At 47.1% G+C, this 22,747-nt stretch overlaps 1 protein-coding gene across 4 annotated transcripts in view; it reads right to left on the bottom strand.

The window, feature by feature from the left end:
- The window catches only part of KDM1A (lysine demethylase 1A), a 37,459-nt gene that overhangs the window by 5,606 nt on the left and 9,106 nt on the right, over positions 1–22,747 (bottom strand). For 2 of the 4 annotated variants that reach the window (XM_040424509.1, XM_040424510.1), the window contains exons 2-14: positions 20,708–20,873; positions 18,420–18,553; positions 18,258–18,336; positions 18,081–18,173; positions 17,615–17,721; positions 10,069–10,150; positions 8,053–8,147; positions 3,177–3,337; positions 2,905–2,995; positions 2,104–2,238; positions 708–781; positions 420–531; positions 209–341 (exon numbers count right to left, since the gene is read on the bottom strand). In XM_040424509.1, the coding sequence (XP_040280443.1) occupies positions 209–341; positions 420–531; positions 708–781; positions 2,104–2,238; positions 2,905–2,995; positions 3,177–3,337; positions 8,053–8,147; positions 10,069–10,150; positions 17,615–17,721; positions 18,081–18,173; positions 18,258–18,336; positions 18,420–18,553; positions 20,708–20,873 (1,462 nt within the window). The remainder of the gene's footprint in view (positions 1–208; positions 342–419; positions 532–707; positions 782–2,103; positions 2,239–2,904; positions 2,996–3,176; positions 3,338–8,052; positions 8,148–10,068; positions 10,151–17,614; positions 17,722–18,080; positions 18,174–18,257; positions 18,337–18,419; positions 18,554–20,707; positions 20,874–22,747) is intronic. The other 2 variants (XM_040424511.1, XM_040424513.1) reach the window with 1 other exon arrangement.

The raw sequence follows: 22,747 nt of genomic DNA, 5'->3' as shown, positions 1-22,747 counted from the left end.
ATGAATATGGTTTTTCTTGCACAGTAAGATACTTTTAGTTTTGATAAGTGATGTGATTGTTTTTTGCTTTTGCCTGCCTTTAGCCACTTTGCGCAGCGCTGGGAGGGACGATAGTGTAAAACAGCAGTTCAACAATACTCTTTCCCATTTATTCTGGATTTTCAAATGTAAGTGTTTAATATAACATCCATAGTTCTCTCAAACATACCAGAAGCCGTGTAGCGGACTTGTCGGACGGCAGTGTTAAGCTTTATATCAAGACCTTCTGCCAATGCCACAGGAACGCAGGAATAACCATTCCGAACAGTTAAATGGCTGCCAGTGAACTCAAAGTCATCATCCTGTCAAGAAGAACCACGTTATAGAAAAAACGCAAGGCAGAGACACACAAGGTAGAAGAACACTGCAGTACAAATTACCTGATCCCAGTGCTTCAGAGAAAGTGTAGAAAGGGGAGTTGCATTAGCGAATTCTAAGTTTGCAAAATGCCAGTCAAGTATCTGTCTGTCCCGCGAAGATAAATACACATCGCTAAGAGGAAAAAAAAATGGAAACCCAAATGGGTGAAAACATGTAATGTAGCGTCAAGGCAGTGTAATATTCCTTTAGCTAACACGACGTCACCAGTAGAATTTATTCATTTGGAAATTGACTCTCTCCACACTCTGACAAAGGACAAAAACAACAGTACTGCTATCCACATTTACCTTGGAGGGTTGGCTTCTAGTTCCTGCAATTTCTCCTCAAGCTTTGCCTGGGCCTCTGCCAGCACATCATAATCCTGCAGCACACAAATGATAGTTCCACAAGGTCAGCAACTTAGGGAAGGCATAGCTCCATAAGGACACTGGGCCATAGAAAAGCCACAGGGAGACTAAGGCTAGGTCTACACGACGACATTTGTCTCGCGACAATTTTTATAATGGCAGTCTATGGTGTCGCACTGCAACATGCTGCGACTGTCGTAAAAAATCAATTTGAGATGGATTTTTTTGCGACTGTCACGTCGCATTCGCAGCATGTCGCAATGCGACACCATAGACTGCCATTATAAAAATTGGTGTGCGACAAAATGTCGCGCGACAAATGTTGCAGTGTAGTTGTGCCCTGTATATATATATATATATATATATATATATATATATATATATAAAAATACACTGGCATAAGAGGCACATGCCCCTTAGTAATTTTGGTTCATCTTGGGAGATCTGAGTCTCGAAGCTAGGAGCTGGTGTAGATTTTAGGTGTAATTTATGCTCGTTTTCTGATATAAAATGTTATATTTGTTGGGCAACCAACTTTTTAACACTTAGGATCAGCTCAGTATATCTTTTTGGCAGAACGGACACATGGGTGATCCGTGTGCTTCCACGTCCATATGTCCATTTTGCAACAATATAAAACAGGTCCTATACTTGGCCGCAAAATGCGGGCCGTGGGCTCATTGAAGTCAATGTGGATGCAACACTGATTGTATCGTTATTTTGCGGATCCAAAATCTTGAGGCACACAAAATACATACGGTCGTGTGCGGAGACCTAACACAGGAGGGGATACAAAAGAAAGGAGACGTGTTCGTTTTTCCCTTTATTCCCTTTCTTCTTTTACATCCCCTCCTGGCTTTGCCAAAAAAAAAAAAAAAAAAAAAAATATTATATATATATATATATATATATATATATATATATATATATATATATATATATATATATATATTTTTTAATAATAATAATAATAATAAATTGCCCCAAAACTGCAGGTGTGATTACATCTTATAAATGATCTTCTAAACAGTCACAGAATATTACTGCACCCATACCGGATGTTACCGTACAACAGCACGACTAAGTGAACTGCTGGAATACAATGACTTCACCTTTCGTTTTTCCTGTGCCGTCTACACGTTACACTTCTGCGGCAGAGTTCTCCGGCAGGCTGGAGTTCTCTGGATCCGGCATTGGAGTCCGGCAGAGATCCACCCGCTGCCCAGAAAATATGCCGATAATCGGCCAGACAAGAAACGCTGAATGCAGCAGTTTTTGTCTGCCATTACAGTCAAACAACACAAGATTAAGCAGTAATGCATGAAAACATCAATACCTTGCAAAGTGCGGTCAGATCTCTATGCTTGCTTTTCACCAAGAACTCAGCAGTGATGTCTCGCGGAGGCTTTACATCAGATGCCTCCTTGTACTGCTGATGAAGCTCCTTTATCTTCTCTTTTAAATTAACCATCTGTTAAGAGGAACAGCACCTTATGATTACAGAACTACTAAAGTGTATGATGTATTCAGATTTCAGAACCAAAAAACCCGACATTACATTAGAGATAAACTGTCATTCACAGCGCAGATAGAGCTTAGCATGGCAACTTTTCAACAGACAAAGCAATTAGCTTTTAGAGTGGACTGACCAGATGGGCACAAGAGAGACAAAGGTCAGGAAGGGAACCTCATTGACTTCTATGGGAGAGTTTTCTAGGATAGGTCATCAATTTCAGATCAGTGGGGTTCCAACTCCCCACGATCAGAGGTAGTGGCACAATATGCTCACAGCATTAAATAAAGCCATGCCAGTTACCAATACCATGGCCGATTTAATTCCCTCTGGTTTTCATTTTGCCCATTCGGCATCACAGAGCTGCAGCTACATGACCACTTTCTCCGCATATCTTCTCCCGCTACATCCATATAGAAGCGCTTGTGAAGAACTATTTAAGTAAGTGCTTCTACGTGTATTCAAAGATGGATGTTGGCAAAGTGGTCAGGAGACCACTACCTCAATGGTGTGAATGGGATTGGACTTGCAACAGCTGCAACTCCCTGCATGTTCCTATGAAACTGGCCAAATCTTTAAAGCAGCTGTACTGATCTATAGTATATGTACCACTAAAAGGTGTACCTTATTCAGCAGTTCCTTTAATTCCTCCTGTGTTTTCACTATTTTCTTCCAGTGCTCAATCTGTTCATCTTTTACGTGCTTTTCTTGAAGTCTTATATAAAAAAGAAACAAGAAGGATATATGTAAAACTGGACCAGGCCAAGTCAATAAAAAAAAATACTAAAATAGAAATTATCCAATAAAAAAAATGGGCATACAGAAGAGAAAGACAAAGTCGTATGCATCTATACTTAGTATTATAGTCATCGACAAAGTATATGAGGCCAACTTACTGTATAACAACTTCCAAGGCTTGTCCTAGCGAGACAGGTTTATTATTAAGAACATTGAAATCTAGCTGATGGCTGAGGTAGGAGGTAGCTTCCAATAAACGGTTAAATTCTTGCTCTACCATTTCATCCTTTTCTTTTGGCACCTGAAAGGCGAAACGTAACTGAATATCGGAATTAGGAGGCATTAAAGTACTGAAAAAGTAAATCATACAAAGTATACTTATTTAAAGGGTTATTCCCATCTCAGACATGGGTGGCATATTGCTAGGATATGCCCCCAATGTCTGATAGGTGTGGGTCCCACCTCTGGGACATGCATCTATACTTAGGTCCCAGAGGGTGCACTGAGCATGCGCAGCTTCCCTCCATTCATTCCTATGGGAGCATCGAAAATAGCCGAGAGGGATGCTCGGCTATTTTCAGATCTCCCATTGAAATGAATTGGAGGCGCACCGCGGCCACCGCTGCATTCACTTCTATGGGGCTGATGGAAATAGCCGAGCCAGCACTCAGCTATTTTCGGCGCTCTCATAGGAATGAAAGGAGGGCAGCTGCGCATGCTCAGTGCACCCTCTGGGACTTAGTGGGCTCAGTTCTAAGTATAGATGCATGTCCCAGAGGTTGGACCCACACCTATCAGACATTGGGGGCATATCCCAGCAATATGCCACCAATGTCTGAGATGGGCATAACCTTTAACATAGATACACTACATCAGGGGTCAGCAACCTTCGACACTCCAGCTGCTGTGAAACTACAATTCCCAGGATATGTCATTCATTTCTATGGGAGAAAAGCAAAGCAAGTTTGCCTGCTGGGAGTTGTAGTTTCACAACAGCTGGCGTGCCGGAGGTTTCCTACCACTGCACTACACGGTATAATTACTAAAGTGGTAAAAGAGAGGTCCCAAGTAGTACATGACTCAGCGACATATTAAACCACTACATAAGAGGCACAGTTGGGATTTGATATTCTGAAATTAAATGTTGCAACCCTGTCTTCAAAGGTTTCCTGAGGGAAAATTAACTTAAAGGGGTTATCCAGGAAAATATATTTATGACTTATCCTCTGGATAGGTCATCAGTTTCAGATCTGCAGGGGTCTGACACCTAAGACCTCTGCTGATCGCTGCAGCCTCTTCCTAGGCCAGTGACATCACTGAAAATCGGTCACATGGCCTAGCTGCAGCTCAGCCCCATTCAAGTCAATAGGCTTCGCTGTAATACCAAGCACTGCCACTTAGGGGTGGGCGATATGGCCTAAAATCTATATTGCGATATAATTTTAGGCATGTGCGATATGCGACATATATTGCGATATATTGTTTTCTATATTGGGGGGGGGGGGTGTTTAAACTTTTTTTTTTTTTTTACTTTTTATTTAATAACCATTAGCCTCCTTAAGGGCTAGAACCCTTGTCATATTCACCCTAATAGAGCTCTATTAGGGTGAATAGGACTTTACACTCTCCCTGCTGCCCTGTGCACACAACAGCAGGGAGCTGACCATGGCAGCCAGCCTCTGATCTGCCCCACCCCCCAGCCTCTGATCTGCCCCACCCCCCCCATCATTGGTGGCAGTGGGCAGTTCCGATCGGAGTCCCAGCAGTGTAATGCTGGGGCTCCGATCGGTTACCATGGCAGCCAGGACGCTACTGAAGTCCTGGCTGCGATGATATGTTAGTGAGCAGCATTATACTCACGTGCGCCGTGGCCGCCGGTCGCTCCTTCTCATAGGTCTGTGTGGCGCATTGCTAATTCTATAAGCATTAGCAATCCGCCGCACAGACAGAAGAAGGAGCGATCGGCGGCCACGGCGCACGTGAGTATAATGCTGCTCACTAACATACCATCGCAGCCAGGACTTCAGTAGCGTGACTCCTGGCTGCCATGGTAACCGATCGGAGCCCCAGCATTACACTGCTGGGACTCCGATCAGAACTGCCCACTGCCACCAATGATGGAGGGGGGGGGGGGGGGGGGAGGGGGACCCTGTGGGATATGGCCGGCACATTCATTGGTGGCGCAGTGGCCACAGTCCCTCCCCTCCTCCTCCTACTCTGTCCTCATTGGTGTTCAGCGGCAGCCGCGCACAGTGGGGAGGGAGGGACTCCCTCCACTGTGCCGGCCGGCTCAGGAGAAAATGGTGCGCGCAGAGAGCGTGATCATATCGCTGTCCGGCGATATAGGCGAAAATCCATATCGTGGCCCAAATTTATATCGCATATCGCCTATACCGCCCACCCCTACTGCCACTATAACCTTTAAAAGGTTTTCCCATCTCATACAGTGATGGCATATGGCCAAGATGATGATCTGTGGGGGTCCAACTCTGGGACTCCTCGCCAATCCTCAGAAAGAAGTTGCTGCATCCCTCCTATGTTTTTCCTGCAAAGCAGCACTCCTGGGCACCGGCTGTGCAGGGGGCTGCAGCGTAGTCCTGTTCCTTAGAATGGCGCCGCACAGCATCTGGCTGGGGCGCCGCTGAGATGCAACACTATGGCAGCAATGCAGAAGCTTCTTTCTCAGGATTAGTGGAGTCCCTGAGGTCAGACCCCCACCAATATAAAAGTGTTGGCATATGCTAGGAGCAGGGATCAGCAACCTTTGGCACTCGAGATGCTGTGAAACTACAACTCCCAGCATGCAGACTTACTCAGCTGTTCTTGTAACTGCCACAAAAGTGAAATGAGGATTCTGGGAGTTGTAGTTTCAGAACAGTTGAAGCGCTAGAGGTTGCCGATTCCTGTGCTAAAGATATGTTATCACTTTACGAAATGGAATTGCCAGCTTGCCCAGCTCTTTCCCTAACTCCCATAAACTAGAATGGAGAGAGCTGTGCACACGTATGCCACCTCTACAATGAAATTCAACCCGAGTCTGGCAGTTGACATCCACCTTACCAGGTGAAGTGGGCATCAAGGCACCAGTTTCCACAACAGTTGAAGGTCCCAGAGGTGTGACTCCCACCTATGAGACATTTGACATATCCTATGGACAATTTACATTGCAATGTAAAATAAGCTACAAATCAATGGTCCTTACTCATGGCATGCTATGAGTAAGACTGCAAAGAAAGGGGGTCAGTCAGCACCTCCCAGTGCGCAGGTGCACGCTGCCATGGCAGAGACCTAGAGGAAAAAAAGAGACAATGCTGCAGCACTCTGCAAATCAGACAAAGTACAATATTGCTTGCAAAAATTATGGTGCTAATACTACGCTTATTTATAAAAGCGAGATGCTTGGACAATGCATTTTGTACAAAACCATCTAAGCCCGTCTGCCGAACGTCAAAAGTGTTAGGACCCGTCTAACAGAGATCGCCTTGTCGTTCGGCAGACGGGCTTAGATGGTTTCGTACAAAATGCATTGTCCAAGCATCTCGCTTTTATAAATAAGCATAGTATTAGCACTATAATTTTTGTAAGCATTGTTGTACTTTGTCCGATTTGCATTGTCTCTTTTTTTCCTCTATGCTATGAGTAAGAGTCATTATTGTTAGACCCGAAATGCATAGGTATTCAGGTGTCCATGTTGTTCCCTGTTTGGTTTTAAAGACGCACAATAAAGTCTTTATGGCAGAGATAGGCAACCTCTGGCACTCCAGCTGTTGTGAAACTACAACTCCCAGCATGCACACTTGTTCTGCTCTTCTAAGAGCTCTCATAGAAATGAATGGAGCATTCTGGGAATTGTAGTTTCACAACAGCTGAAGTGCCGAAGGTTGCTGATCCCTGCTCTATTACCGGCGTCTTTCCATTCATTTCCAAGTTCATCAATTGTGTTTTCCAAGATCACATAGCCTGCAGTCTGCCCATGGGTTATACAGCTTTTGCTGTCTGTCAGCTGAAAGTAAAATTCTCTATGCAAGTCTATGAGAGCCTTGATATGAACCCGGGCGTACACAGGAGACGCTGTGTCAGTCTGCAAGTCATGTGATCCAGCAGCGCAAAGAACGAAGTCATGTTATGCAGAATGCAGAGTCTGGTAAGGGCTTTCACTGTACGGCCTTAACCCTTAGGCCTCTTTCACACGGGCGTTGCAGGAAAATGTGCGGGTGCGTTGCGGGAACACCCGCGATTTTTCCGCACGAGTGCAAAACATTGTAATGCGTTTTGCACTCACGAGAGAAAAATCGCGCGTGTTTGGTACCCAAACATGGTTATAAGGGAAAATAATAGCATTCTGAATACAGAATGCATAGTAAAACATCGCTGGAGGGGTTAAAAAATAAAATAAAATAAAAATTTAACTCACCTTAGTCCACTTGATCGCGATGCCCGGCATCTCCTTCTGTCTTCATCTGATCTCTGTGCAGCAACAGGACCTTTGGTGACGTCATTCCGGTCATCACATGATCAATCACCATGGTAAAAGATCATGTGATGATCAGAGTGACGTCACCACAGGTCCTTGACCTGTAAAATGCTCACCACAGGTCCTGTTCAGCAAAGGAGACAGAAGGAGATGCCGGGCCGCGATCAAGTGGACTAAAGCGAGTTAAATTATTATTATTATTTTTTTTAACCCCTCCAGCGATGTTTTACTATGCATTCTGTATTCAGAATGCTATTATTTTCCCTTATAACCATGTTATAAGGGAAAATAATAATGACCGGGTCTCCATCCCGATCGTCTCCTAGCAACCATGCGTGAAAATCGCACCGCATCCGCACTTGCTTGCGATTTTTACGCAACCCCATTCACTTCTATGGGGCCTGCGTTACGTGAAAAATGCACAAAGAGGAGCATGCTGCGATTTTCACGCAACGCAGCATGCTCCTGAATACTCGCTCGTGTGAAAGGGGCCTTAGAAACGTTACAAACACAGGGCCCAATAAAAATAAAAAAATCTGTAGTGCTCCTTTAATACATACCGCTTGTCCATTAGCTTCATACAAAGGACATTTTTGCTTTATTTTTGCCAATTCCATATTAACTTGTTTGCTGATCACAGCCATTGGATTGCCACCTGCAGCAAAAACAAAAAATCAAAGTAAAGGCTTTACATTTTAAAATAGAAGTCCCGCATCAGCTGACAATTCTGTAAGGTCTATAAGGATTCCATCATGGCAACCCATGCATAAGAAGCTATAGATGGACCCCTTTGGGACCTGGGCCACATTTGCCTTTTCTGTTTGACTCCCCGCCTTCCAAGAGTCATAACGGTTTTACTCTTCTGGTCACATAGCTGTATGAGGGTTTGTTTTTTTGGGGACAAATTTATTTTATTTTTTTAACCACATTATTTAATTTACCATACTTTGCATTGAAAACGGAAAAAAAAAGTCAGTGGGTAAAAACAAAAAAAAATTATTTTTTCAGGTGTTGTTCCTAAAGAGTTCGCTATGCACCAAAAATGACCTTATTCTTAGGGTAAGCGATGCCAAATATTAGGTTTTACTACTTTAAAACAAATAAAAGACCTTTGAACAAAAAACGTTTTTTGTATCACCATGTTCTGACAACTTTCTTTTATACAGTAGTTCTATCTACAGAGCTGTGTAAGGATTTGTTCTTTGTGTGGCAGGCTGTTTTTATTGCCATTATTTTGGGATGCATACGACATTTTATATTACTTTGTATTTAATTTTTTTTATCCAGCAAGTGATAACAAAAAAATAAATAAATAAAGATAATTCAGTCATTTTGATGTTTTTCCTTTATGGAGTTGACCGTGCAGAATCAATAAATAAATACTTTTTTATATTTTAATAGTTCAGCCATTTTTGAAAGCAATGTTACCAATTATGTTTGCTTTTGTTTATATTTATCTGAAAAATTGGGAAAGAGGGTGATTTGAATTTAATAGTTGTGGGATTTTTTAAATATATATATATATTTTTAAAACATTACTTTTTTACTCTTCTGGAAAATGTGGTCATTCCATAAAATCGATTATAACAGTCTATGGGGAATCTCCATACGGCAGGCCTGGGAGCCTTCACAAAGCCCCAGTCTGCCACAGAAACAGATAAGCACCCCACAATTTCTTGACAGGGGGCAGATCAGAGGTAAGGGGGAGCCCCCCCTCCCTTTGACTAACATCTCTCTGTCACTGCGGCTGGTTGTCAGCTGCGTTACAGTCGGCACTCGCCACTTATGGAGCAGGATCAGCTCATGAGCCCGCTCCGTACACCCCTTGTGCACCTCATACGGTTCTGGCAGGGTGCGCAATACAGAATGCTCCACCTCACTATTACTGCAGTGCATTTACTACTTTGGTGTTCTGTTACTGTGGAGTCTCAGTACAAAAAGTCAAAAAAGGTAAAAGGCAAAAAACACATTAAAAAAAGGGGACCTGTCACCGGGATTTTGTGTATAGAGCTGAGGACATGGGCTGCTAGATGGCCGCTAGCACATCCACAATACCCATAGCTCTGTGTGCTTTTATTGTATAAAAAAAACGATTTGATACATATGCAAATTAACCTGAGATGAGTCCTGTCCCTGACTCATCTCACGTACAGGACTCATCTCAGGTTCATTTGCATATCTATCAAATAGTTTTTTTTACACAATAAAAGCACACAGAGCTATGGGGACTGGATATTGCGGATGTGCTAGCGGCCATCTAACAACCCATGTCCTCAGCTCTATACACAAAATCCCAGTGACAGGTTCCCTTTAAACTGTAAGGAGCCCCCTCTGTCTAACTGTGACAGACGGCATATATATCCCCCGATTATAAGGACAGTAACAGGCTGGGAACTCTTCTACCTACCTTTCACAGACACAAAACCGGGGAGTAAAACTTTATTACATATTACAAGGGATTACATATATTCCTTGGTAGTGAAAGAATTAAATGTTCCCACCGAATTATACGCATGCAGGATAATTACAAGGCAGACTAATAAAATTACTCTATGGGGTAAAGAAAATTAACTTACCAAGTCCAGTGACTACCATGGCCCCCAAGTCAGCGACATAATTCCCTTTACGGAAGGTGGCAACTCTTCCTCCAACACGGTCCTGTACAGCAAATCAATGTTACTTCATTTAACACCCTGCAAATCCACGTTACAGCAAAGAACATAAACTGCACTCCATCCACAGTGAAATATTACGCGCCATATCAGATTTGGTCATTTGCTTCAGTGCAAAAGAACTTGCAAGGAAGCGGAGCTAATCCAGAAGCCAGTTAGAGACTTCTCAGTCTGTTAAAGGAGTTTCCTCCCATCATGTCATTAAAAGATGCATCTCTCCAATATGGGAGCTCCCAGAGGCCCTGTGAATGAAAAGATGGGCCCAAAGGCACAGTTCTCTCCATTCATTTCCATGGGAGATCCAGGAAACAGATGAGCAAGCATGTCCGAGATGGGGAACCCTTTAATGTGCTGCCAAACTACATTTGTTTTCTGTACTTTTTTGGGGGAGGGGGTCATTTTTGTTACTTTATCAAATACATTGCCACTTTGGGTTTTTGGTCCTGCTTGAAAAAACACAATGGATATCTATAGGACAATAACGCCAGAAAATGAGGCCAAAAAAGGAGACTTTTGTATTACTTACCAGTAAAGTCTCTTTCTCGCTCTTCCTTGGGGGACACAGGAAACCATGGGTATAGCTCTGCTCCCTAGGAGGCGTGACACTAAGTGAAAGCTGTAAGCCCCTCCTCCATCAGCTATACCCTTCAGCCTGGAGAAGAGACTGCCAGTTGCGTGTCCAAGTAGTGAAAGATAACCACCAACCGGAAAAAGAACCGTCAAGCCCCAACGGGGGCAACCAAGCCGGAACCACAACTGTAAACCCAAATGAAGGGCGGGTGCTGTGTCCCCCAAGGAAGAGCGAGAAAGAGACTTTACTGGTAAGTAATACAAAAGTCTCCTTTTCTCGCCCATATTCCTTGGGGGACACAGGAAACCATGGGACGTTCCAGAGCAGTCCCAGAAGGGAGGGACCAGAACAAACTAGACCAACACCGGAGGCATCAATCAACTGCCGCCTGCAACACCAGACGGCCTAAAGCAGCGTCAGCCGACGCATGAGTATGCACCCTGTAGAACTTGGTGAAGGTGTGCAAGGAGGACCAAGTGGCCGCCTTGCAAATCTGCTCCGTAGAAGCCCGATTTCTCTGAGCCCAGGAAGCCCCGACCGCTCTAGTGGAATGAGCGGTAACACCGAGGGGCGGAACCTTGCCCTTGGCGAGATAAGCCTCAGTAACAGCCATCTTGACAAAACGGGCGATAGCGACTTTGGATGCCGCCAACCCTCTGCGCGACCCCTCCGGAACCACAAAGAGCGAGTCAGTACGCCTGAAAGAGCCGGTTACCTCCAGGTAAGCCCTGAGCGCCCTGACAACGTCCAGGCGATGAAGTTCCCTCTCCCTAGGGTGGGAAGGGGAAGGACACAAAGAGGGGAGAACGATGTCCTCGTTCAGATGAAAGGCGGAGACCACCTTAGGAAGGAAGGAAGGGACCGGACGAAGAACTACCTTGTCCTGGTGGAACACTAGGAAAGGTTCCAGACAGGAGAGTGCAGCCAATTCGGACACCCTCCGAAGAGAGGTGACTGCTACAAGGAAAATAACCTTGCAGGACAGAAGTCGCAAGGAAACCGTCCGCAGAGGCTCGAAAGGAGAAGCCTGGAGCGCTGAGAGAACCAGGTTCAGGTCCCAGGGCGGTACCGGAGGCCGGTACGGGGGAACCGCGTGAGCCACGCCCTGAAGGAAGGTCTTGACAGGACCAAGGGGGGCCAGTGGGCGCTGAAACAAAATGGACAGCGCAGACACCTGACCCTTCAAAGAACTAAGACCCAGACCTTGGGCAAGTCCGCTCTGCAGGAAGGACAAAACGGTGGGGAGAGAAAAGCGGAGCGGAGGAATCCCTAGATCGGCACAGAACCCCAAATAGGTCCTCCAGGTCCTATAATAGATCCTAGAAGAGGACGGCTTACGGGCGCGGATCATGGTGCGGACGACGTCCGCAGAAAAACCCCTACGTGTCAGGACGGTGGTCTCAACAACCACGCCGTCAAACGTAGGGACCTTAAACGCGGGTGGAAGATCGGTCCCTGAGAGAGAAGATCTTCCCTGGCGGGCAGCGGCCAGGGCGCGTCTGCCAGGAGCAGCATGAGGTCGGCATACCAAGACCGGCGGGGCCAGTCCGGAGCGACCAGAATCACCGAGACGCCTTCCGCCGCGATCTTCCGAAGGACCTTGGGCAGGAGTGGGATGGGAGGGAATATGTATGGACGCGCGAAGCCTCGCCAAGGAAGAACGAGGGCGTCGGCTCCGCAAGCTCCCGGATCCCTGGCCCTGGACAGATAGGCGGGGACCTTGTGATTGAACTTGGAGGCCATGAGGTCCACGTCCGGTATGCCCCAACGAAGGCAAATGGCCTCGAATACCTCCGGGTGAAGAGACCACTCGCCGGGGTCGACAGTGGTGCGACTGAGGAAGTCCGCCGCCCAATTGTCCACCCCTGGAATAAAAATTGCCGATAGGGCCGGGACGTGGGCTTCCGCCCAACGGAGAATGCTGGAGACCTCCCTCATTGCAGCAGCGCTGCGAGTGCCCCCCTGGTGGTTTATGTACGCCACAGCCGTGGCGTTGTCCGATTGTACACGAACTGGATGACCCTTCAACAGATGAGTCCAGTGTCGTAGAGACAAAAGGGCCGCTCTCAGCTCCAGGACATTGATCGAGAGTTTGGACTCCAATGGAGACCAAATGCCCTGGACGGATCGGGGAGGAAACACGCCTCCCCAGCCCAAGAGACTGGCATCGGTTGTAACCACCAACCAGTTGAGTGGCAGAAAAGACCTGCCCAGAAGAGGGGACTGTAACCACCAGCGGAGAGATGACCTCACCGGAGGCGATAGATGGAAGGGATGATCCAGAGACTGCGGCGATTTGTCCCAGGAGGAGAGGATCGCCCGTTGGAGAGGGCGGGAGTGAAACTGCGCAAACGGGATCGCCTCGAAGCAGGCAACCATCTGCCCCAAGACCCGCATGCAGAAGCGGAAGGACGGTCGACGGTGGAGAAGGAGACCCCGAACCGCCCCACGGAGGATCAGACGTTTTTCCGAGGGAAGACGTACTTCCGCCGCTCCCGTGTCTAAAAGCATTCCCAGGAAGACCAGTTGTCTGGAGGGGGGAAGGGAGGACTTGGGGAAGTTGATGACCCAACCGAACCTCGTCAGAGTCTCTAGAGTGAGATCCACGCTGGCAACCGCTTGAGAAAGGGACGGAGCCTTGATGAGGATATCGTCCAAGTACGGTAGCAGAAAAACACCCCTGGAACGGAGTAAGGCCAAAACCGGGGCCAGAACCTTGGTGAACACCCGGGGGGCTGTTGCCAGCCCAAAGGGAAGGGCGACAAACTGGAAGTGGAGGTCCCCCACGGCGAACCGGAGGAAGCGATGGTGACACCGGGCTACCGGAACATGGAGGTAGGCATCCTGTATATCGATGGAAGACATGAAATCTCCCTGCTCCAGGGAAGCCACCGCGGAACGGAGGGACTCCATCCGAAACCGTCGAAGGAGGAGAAAACGGTTGAGCTTTTTGAGGTCCAAAATGGGCCGCATGGAACCTCCCTTCTTGGGAACTACAAAGAGGTTCGAGTAGAACCCTTGGAACCTTTCCTCTAGAGGAACGGGGGTAATCACCCCCCTGTCCAGTAAGGCTTGAACGGCCGCGGAGAACGCAACCGCGCGTTTCGGGTCCCGTGGCAGGCGGGAGCGAAAGAACCGATCTGGAGGGAAGGATGCAAATTCGATTTTGTATCCGGAGCACACAATTTCGAGGGCCCAGGCGTCGGAGACGTGAGCCAACCAGACGTCCCTGAAAAGGAGGAGCCGGCCCCCCACCCGGGTGGGTGGGGGCGCGCCTTCAGGCAGAGGATTGCTTTGCTGCGGGTGTGCGGGCAGCCTGCGGCTTGCGCCAGGAGGGCTGCGCCCGAAAAAACGGCTTCCTATGCTTATCCTGGGGAGGAGCCGAAGCGGCAGCTGTGGTGGGAGCCCCAGAGGCCCTGCGGGAGGACCGAAAACGAGACGCACCAGGGCGTCCGCGGGGGGCGCCCCTGGCTTGGGGTTGAGGAAGATGGGTGCTTTTACCACCCGTGGCCTCCGAAATAAGTTCGTCTAGGCGGACCCCGAAAAGGCGGGAACCCGCAAACGGTAGCCCCGCCAAGGAACGTTTGGAGGCAGCGTCCGCTTTCCAAACCTTCAGCCAGAGCTCCCTCCTGACGGAAACTGCCAGGGCGGAGGAGCGTGCAATAAGGGCTCCCGCATCAAGGGAGGCCTCACAAACAAAATTCCCGGCCCGAACAATAAGCTGGGCCAAGGAACGCAGGTCCTGGATAGGGACGTCCGAGTCCAACTCCTGTTCCAGCTGCGCACCCCAAGCAGAGATTGCTTTCCCTGCCCAAGCAGAGGCAAAAACCGGTCTGAGAGCAGAACCGGAGGCAGCAAAAATGCCCTTGGAAAGGGTCTCCATGCGACGGTCCTCCGCTGACTGAAGAGAGGACCCGTCGGGAACAGGGATGGCCGTGTTCTTCGACAGCCGGGCCACAGGGGGGTCCACCTTGGGTGGGGAAGACCATGTGGCCACGACATCTGCTGGAAAAGGATAGCAAATGTCCAGCTTCTTGGGGTTGACAAAACGGGCGTCCGGTCGAGCCCAAGCCTTAGACACCACAGAGGAGAAATCAGAGTGGATTGGGAAGACTTTTGAGACCTGCCTGGGTCTGATAAATGAGACGCTAGCTGCGTCCGAGCTAGGGGGATCATCCTGCACCTTAAAGGTGTCACGAATATCAGAGATGAGTTGACCCATCGCTGAGGCTAGCTTGGACGGCAGGGCCGAGTCCATTTCCAAATCTGAAACCGCCAATTCACCTTCAGAGAGCGAATCCTTTGGGGAGGAGAGGCTCGTCTGGGTGCGCACGCGTGGCGGGGAGAGGGAGGCATCCGAGGAGGAGGCTCGCTCTACTCTAATACGCTTCTGAGAGTGCCTAGCTCGGGAGGGGTCACTAAAGGAGAGTGAACCCGCTGCAGCGGCAGAAGCGGTGGACCCGGAGGGCGCGACAGTAAGAGTGGCGTCCTGCGGGGTAGGCGGCCTGTCTATTAGGCGGCCCACGACATGAGTGAGGCTTTCCACGGCCTGGGACAGGGATCTAGCCCAGTCAGGCGGGTCAGAGGCAGCAGGGAGCGACACAGCGGGCGACTGAGGCTGCGGTGGAGCCCGACATGCAGTACAGTGCGGATCAGACTGCCCCCGGGGAAAGGGTTCCCTACAAGCAGTACAGGCATGGTACCAAGGCTTGGCGGCTGCAGAAGGGTCTGACATGGTGGAACAAAGATGTTGCACTTAAAGTGGGAGACCCCAAGGAAAGAAACGGGGATAACACCCAAGCGACAGTACTGTGGCACGGAGGGGGTTAAAAGTCCTACCAGACCCGGATGATGCAAGCGGCAGCGGTAAGGGGGAACAGACTGAGGAGGCTGTGGAGGAGAGGCAGCAGCACCGGCTTCGGATCGCACTGCAGAGAGGATTCCACGCAGCACTGTGCGATGAACCCGGAAGTAGCGGAGCGCATGTAGGAAGCTCCGCCCCCTCCCTGCCGCTCTGAAGCAGAGCCGCGCGCGCGCGGCAAAATGAACTTAACCCCCAAGGATAATGAAGTGCCGGCCTGAAATGGCGCCGTTCACGCCAAGAAAGCGGCCCCCTCCGCGCCTGGATGTGGCAGAAGGCAGCGTCCCTGCCAAGGACTTGCCCAGATAAACTCCCCTGCCCGGTAACGGTCCGATATCGGGGGGGGGGGGGGGGGGGAGGGGTGGGCGCACGATGTAGCAGTGGCCATGTAGTAACAGTGGCCATGGGAGCCCAGGAGGCCTGTAGCAGCGGTGGGAGGGAGGAAGGGGAGGCTGGAGCAGCCTGTCTCACCATACGCTGTCTTCACCCTCAATCCATCCAGCGGGGTCGCCCCTTCAGCTCCTGGCACCGCAGTGGCAGGAAGCCGGGGGAGGGACTTGGCGTGCGGGCGACCCTGAGCTGGCGGGACGCAGGGGAGCGAGGCTGCCCTGGTCCACCTTGTCTTCTGTGGGGGAGGCGGCAGTGCGGAATTACCGGCACTGGCGCAACTCAACCCCGGGAGAAACAGAGGGGTCTAATGCGCCTCTGTTGTCCCTGTAAGTAGAAAAAAACCGAATTAAAAACAACAAATAACGTAAAAATAAAAAATCATAGGAAAACAACCCTGCATAAGCAGGGGGTGTCTTGCCTCCTTGGACACTAAGCAAAAACTGGCAGTCTCTTCTCCAGGCTGAAGGGTATAGCTGATGGAGGAGGGGCTTACAGCTTTCACTTAGTGTCACGCCTCCTAGGGAGCAGAGCTATACCCATGGTTTCCTGTGTCCCCCAAGGAATATGGGCGAGAAATAAAAAATAAAAATAAAATTTACAGCTCAAGTCAAGAAAAAGACCACAAAAAAAAAAAAAAAAAAAAAAAATGCATGTTTGGACTGCATTTAATAATTCCCATAGATTCCCAGCAAACATCTGGAGCTGGCGTTTTTTGCATCTGTAAAATAATAAAATTGCAGCAAAAATAAAACAGCGTAACCCACACAGCTGTTTTTGCAACTCCAGCCAAGCCAGCGTGGCCGATGTGCAAGACTGGTACACCAATAACTTCTCAAAGATCTTCCAGTCATATTTAAAGGGAATCTGTCAGCAGTATATTATCCCAAATTTTTTTTCATGAATCCATGTGTAATAAACTACCTTATATCCAGATGTCTTGTTCTTTTTATTGCGAGTTTTGTCATTTCTTCATAAAAAGGCTTTTTGTGATATGCAAATCAAGCTGTAAGGAGCCCAGAGGGGCGTTCTTTCTCCACGGTGCCCAGGAACGCCCCTCTGAAATGCCGTGCCCGCCGAAATTTGAAAACGAATACCTCCTACAAGTTCAGCTAAATCGCCTCCCAGAGGCGCGGCTAAGTGCTCAAACCCCCTCCTCCTCAGCGCCGCGCTGTGCGGCAAACACCCCGAACCTCCTCTCGCCGCATCCTAAATCCCGCGCCTGCGCAATGATAAAAAGACTGAGGGCAACAGCGTCACTGGGACCGGCGCATGCCCAGTGACGCTGTTGAAGCTGTTGCCCTCAGTCTTTTTATCATTGCGCAGGAAATCGTCAGCACTGCGCCTGCACGGCGGGCACGGCACTTCAGAGGGGCGTTCCTGGGCACCGTGGAGAAAGAAGAACGCCCCTCTGGGCTCCTTACAGCTTGATTTGCATATCACAAAAAGCCTTTTTATGAAGAAATGACAAAACTCGCAATAAAAAGAACAAGACATCTGGATATAAGGTAGTTTATTACACATGGATTCATGAAAAAAAAAAATTGATAATATGCTGGTGACAGATTCCCTTTAATTAGAAAACTCATTTTTAGAACAGTGAAGGAGAGCGTATGCTTTACTTCACTTACCCTTGCTTCTAAGAGAGTAACATCCATGCCAAAACTTTGCAACTGGCGAGCTGCGGCCAAACCAGATACTCCCGAGCCAATGATGATCACCTTTCCAGTCTTTTTGGCTAAAGGGGGTAGGAAACCAGGTGGTAAAATACACGCAGACTAAAATTCTGCATGGTAAAAAAGATGGCATATATAGCAATGCTAAGGTATAAAATGGGCAGGACCAGGTCTGGACTTCATCATTTATGGTGTGTCCAAAAGACAATGTGCAGCAGTTCACACTGGTTGAATAAAAAACACCATTGCAGTACCCTATGCCCTTTACAGTGTGACTTTAAGGATTGCCATACAACGCATATATATATGTATATATATATATATATATATATATATATATATATATATATATATATATATATATTAAATTTTTTTATTTTTTTTCATTTTACAGTTTTTAAATCCATTTTTGGTTTCTTACTTGGTAAAGGCTTCAATCTCTTGTAGATGCCAAAGTTAATTAATCCATGTCTTTCAAGATAGCAGTGTATTCTGTGAACCAGCACAGAGTCACCTAAAAAATAAAAATATAATCTAACTAAATCCAGCAACATAACCATAACCATGTTATAATCATATTAGACACACTTGAACTTACTGTTATATGGTGCTTCCAGCTGCTGTAGGGTCAACTCAAATGTAAGTTGGACCTTAGGGTTGTCTAACCACAACTGCAACTGCAATAGATGAAGCCATGACAAGATGAGTAAAAGTAAGTTCACAGCAGCCAGTTGTAAAGGGGATGTCTGGTCATACTTACTGTGCGGTTCCGGATATACAGGAAGACTTTCTGCGTTGGCTGGGGACCACTTATAATATCAGGGAAGCATGCTGCTTCTTGGGAAGTCATTCTGTCATGTGGAAGTCTGCTCTGGAAGGCAGCACCTTCTACCCCTGAAAAATGAGCATTTTAGTGCAATGCAAGCAGCATGTTTCATGACTGTTAACCGATTATTAAAGGAGCGGTCTCTTTAGGACAACCCCTGTCTATGTGCTCTACTATGTCATATGAACATCATAAAGGTGTCCTCTGCTCGCCCTATATTAGGCAGAGCCACTACAAACAGCAAGTCCTGATTTTGAGGACTTCCCACTAATGTGCAGCCACCTGCAGCTTCACCTGGCCAGAAGAGCTCATGGTGAGGATTTCAGCTGCTGGACACCTGAACCACCCAAAAATGTATGTAATAAGTCACGACTAAAGGCTTGCCAAACTCCGCACATTCTGAACTTTTATGAAATTGGTGCCCAAACGTGGAAAATACTGAGTGCCTTTTTTTTTTTTATATCTTGTAAGAATTTAATGTTGAATTTCGAAAAAATACACTGCTCAAAAAAATAAAGGGAACACTTAAACAACACAATGTAACTCCAAGTTAATCACACTTCTGTGAAATCAAACTGTCCACTTAGGAAGCAACACTGAGTGACAATGAATTTCACATGCTGTTGTGCAAATGGGATAAACAACAGGTGGAAATTATAGGCAATTAGCAAGACACCCCCAATAAAGGAGTGGTTCTGCAGGTGGTAACCACAGACCACATCTCAGTTCCTATGCTTCCTGGCTGATGTTTTGGTCACTTTTGAATGCTGGCGGTGCTTTCACTCTAGTGGTAGCATGAAACGGAGTCTACAACCGACACAAGTGGCTCAGGTAGTGCAGCTTATCCAGGATGGCACATCAATGCGAGCTGTGGCAAGAAGGTTTGCTGTGTCTGTCAGCGTAGTGTCCAGAGCATGGAGGCGCTACCAGGAGACAGGCCAGTACATCAGGAGACATGGAGGAGGCCGTAGGAGGGCAACAACCCAGCAGCAGGACCGCTACCTCCGCCTTTGTGCAAGGAGGAACAGGAGGAGCACTGCAAGAGCCCTGCAAAATGACCTCCAGCAGGCCACAAATGTGCATGTGTCTGCTCAAATAGTCAGAAACAGACTCCATGAGGGTGATATGAGGGACCGACGTCCACAGGTGGGGGTTGTGCTTACAGCCCAACACCGTGCAGGACGTTTGGCATTTGCCAGAGAACACCAAGATTGGCAAATTCGCCACTGGCGCCCTGTGCTCTTCACAGATGAAAGCAGGTTCACACTGAGCACATGTGACAGACGTGACAGAGTCTGGAGACGCCGTGAAGAACGTTCTGATGCCTGCAACATCCTCCAGCATGACCGGTTTGGCATTGGTTCAGTAATGGTGTGGGGTGGCATTTCTTTGGAGGGCCGCACAGCCCTCCATGTGCTCGCCAGAGGTAGCCTGACTGCCATTAGGTACCGAGACGAGATCCTCAGACCCCTTGTGAGACCATATGCTGGTGCGGTTGGCCCTGGGTTCCTCCTAATGCAAGACAATGCTAGACCTCATGTGGCTGGAGTGTGTCAGCAGTTCCTGCAAGACGAAGGCATTGATGCTATGGACTGGCCCGCCCGTTCCCCAGACCTGAATCCAATTTAGCACATCTGGGACATCATGTCTCGCTCTATCCACCAACGTCACGTTGCACCACAGACTGTCCAGGAGTTGGCAGATGCTTTAGTCCAGGTCTGGGAGGAGATCCCTCAGGAGACCGTCCGCCACCTCATCAGGAGCATGCACAGGCATTGTAGGGAGGTCATACAGGCACGTGGAGGCCACACACACTACTGAGCCTCATTTTGACTTGTTTTAAGGACATTACATCAAAGTTGGATCAGCCTGTAGTGTGTTTTTCCACTTTAATTTTGAGTGTGATTCCAAATCCAGACCTCCATGGGTTGAAAAATTTGATTTCCATTTTTTATTTTTGGTGATTTTGTTGTCAGCACATTCAACTATGTAAAGAACAAAGTATTGCAGAAGAATATTTAATTAAATCAGATCTAGGATGTGTTATTTTTGTGTTCCCTTTATTTTTTTGAGCAGTGTATATACAAGATGGTATAACAGGATTTTTACTTTCTAATTCAGGTTTAATGGTGTACGTCAAAAGTTTAAAAATAGTTGCGGCAGTGAAAGGGTAAGACCACTATCTGGAGGGGGAAAAAAAATCCACTTTTGGTAACACTTACCGGAGGGCTCTTCTGGCTCACTATCAATTTCTTCCTCTGGAGGAGCTTGTGGAGGGGGTGGTGGCACTTTCTTCTCTCGCTCTGCTTTTGCGTTTCTTTCTTCTTCTGAATAATATTCATCTTCAGACAGGTTGGCAAGGCTTTCGTCCATTTCCCGATATTCTACCTGTAAAGTGTAAAAATACCCAAAAATTTGAAAAAAGGTTTTAATACAGTTGGGTCATGTGATCACCATAATAAAAAAATAAAAAAAGAAGAAAGAAAGAAAGCTCTTACGTGGGCATCTATAGTTCGGTATAATGAAGATCAGTGGTGCCCCTCATCTTGAACAGTTAAAGCAAGCGCCAGGATAGGCAAGATCTTGAAAATCCCCTTGGCACCACGGTGCCATATGGTAACTGATGTACCTGCAGTTTGGGCTTTCATTAATTATGGTTTAGAATATTCTAAGATCAAAAAGGGGGTCTCGTTATAAGGACCCTCGCTTATTCGTCAGAGCCAACAGATTTGAATGCGGTGCTTTATACTTCCTGGGAGGGACACACAATATCATTTGCAAAGTTCTCTGACAGAACTGAATGACTGATTAGCTAGAAAGCGTGACCAGCATATTCCCAGGGCGTGACAGTATAAAAGAGTCAAATACCTGGCTACCACAGCAGTGGGACCTGCAGCTCTTTGCCAGTAGAAAAATCAAAGTGACCAGGGGAAATGCTGTGGGCCCCGATGTGAAGAGGAAGACAACGAGATCACAAGACATCTTACTGATATCGGGGATCTCACTCATGAAGCTGCGATACACTGACCTCTCTCATTGGACAGCATCAGTGCAGGGAAAGACCACTAACGGGTGACTGAGCGCCCAGTCGTCAGTTTATTATTTCATTGGCATATCTGGCACCAAATGAAACGGCAGCAACAACAGAGGAATTTTTTTAAGAAAATAAGTGGATATGAAAACAAGGGAAACAATGGTAATGATCTTGTTTTGGGTGGAGATGGGTCCTGTTGAATGGTGAGGTTAGGGCTACAAACTGGGACGAGAAAGAGAAAGAGAGAGAAAGTGTGAGGGTCAGACGGATCTGTTGGAAAGGGTTCCACTAGAACTGAAAGACTTGAGGCGCCTTGGGTTTATAGGAGTGGAGAGAAGGTAGGGTGCTAGATACTAGAGGCTGCTCCGGGTATAGTCAGGTCGACAAAGGTGTCTGCCTGTAAAGGATATGGTAGTGAGTCAAATTAGGGGGACTGGTAGGTAGAAATACCCTCCAGGTCTCGCCTATTTGAAATATACCCTTTTGGGCGCCAATAGCAGTTGATCGTTAATGGTTGGTATTTGGGCTTTGTATTTATAAAAAGAGCAAATTTTAGGGTGTAGGGGTGTGTATAGAGATATCAATGTGTGTGGTAAAAACACACACACTATATATCTATCCTTTTATACAGATTTTTAACCTATTGATTTACATACTGTACCATACTATACAGTGCACGATGCTGCAGAACACAGTCTCTTAGGCACTTGAGACGGTTTGCAGTGATCCTACCTATGTGAACAATCTTCTGATCTTTTTTGCAGATTTTTAAGATTTTTCTTTTTATATGTGTACAATCTTTTGTGCAGGTTTTTTATATATATATATATATATATATATATATATATATATATATATATATAAAAAACCTGCACAAAAGATTGTACACATATAAAAAGAAAAATCTTAAAAATCTGCAAAAAAGATCAGAAGATTGTTCACATAGGTAGGATCACTGCAAACCGTCTCAAGTGCCTAAGAGACTGTGTTCTGCAGCATCGTGCACTGTATAGTATGGTACAGTATGTAAATCAATAGGTTAAAAATCTGTATAAAAGGATAGATATATAGTGTGTGTGTTTTTACCACACACATTGATATCTCTATACACACCCCTACACCCTAAAATTTGCTCTTTTTATAAATACAAAGCCCAAATACCAACCATTAACGATCAACTGCTATTGGCGCCCAAAAGGGTATATTTCAAATAGGCGAGACCTGGAGG

The sequence above is a fragment of the Bufo bufo genome, chromosome 3 (assembly GCF_905171765.1).
Source record: "Bufo bufo chromosome 3, aBufBuf1.1, whole genome shotgun sequence".
NCBI classification, from domain to species: Eukaryota; Metazoa; Chordata; class Amphibia; order Anura; family Bufonidae; genus Bufo; species Bufo bufo.
Note: the sequence above shows the minus strand (reverse complement) of the source record. Positions and strands in the feature narration are given on the sequence as shown.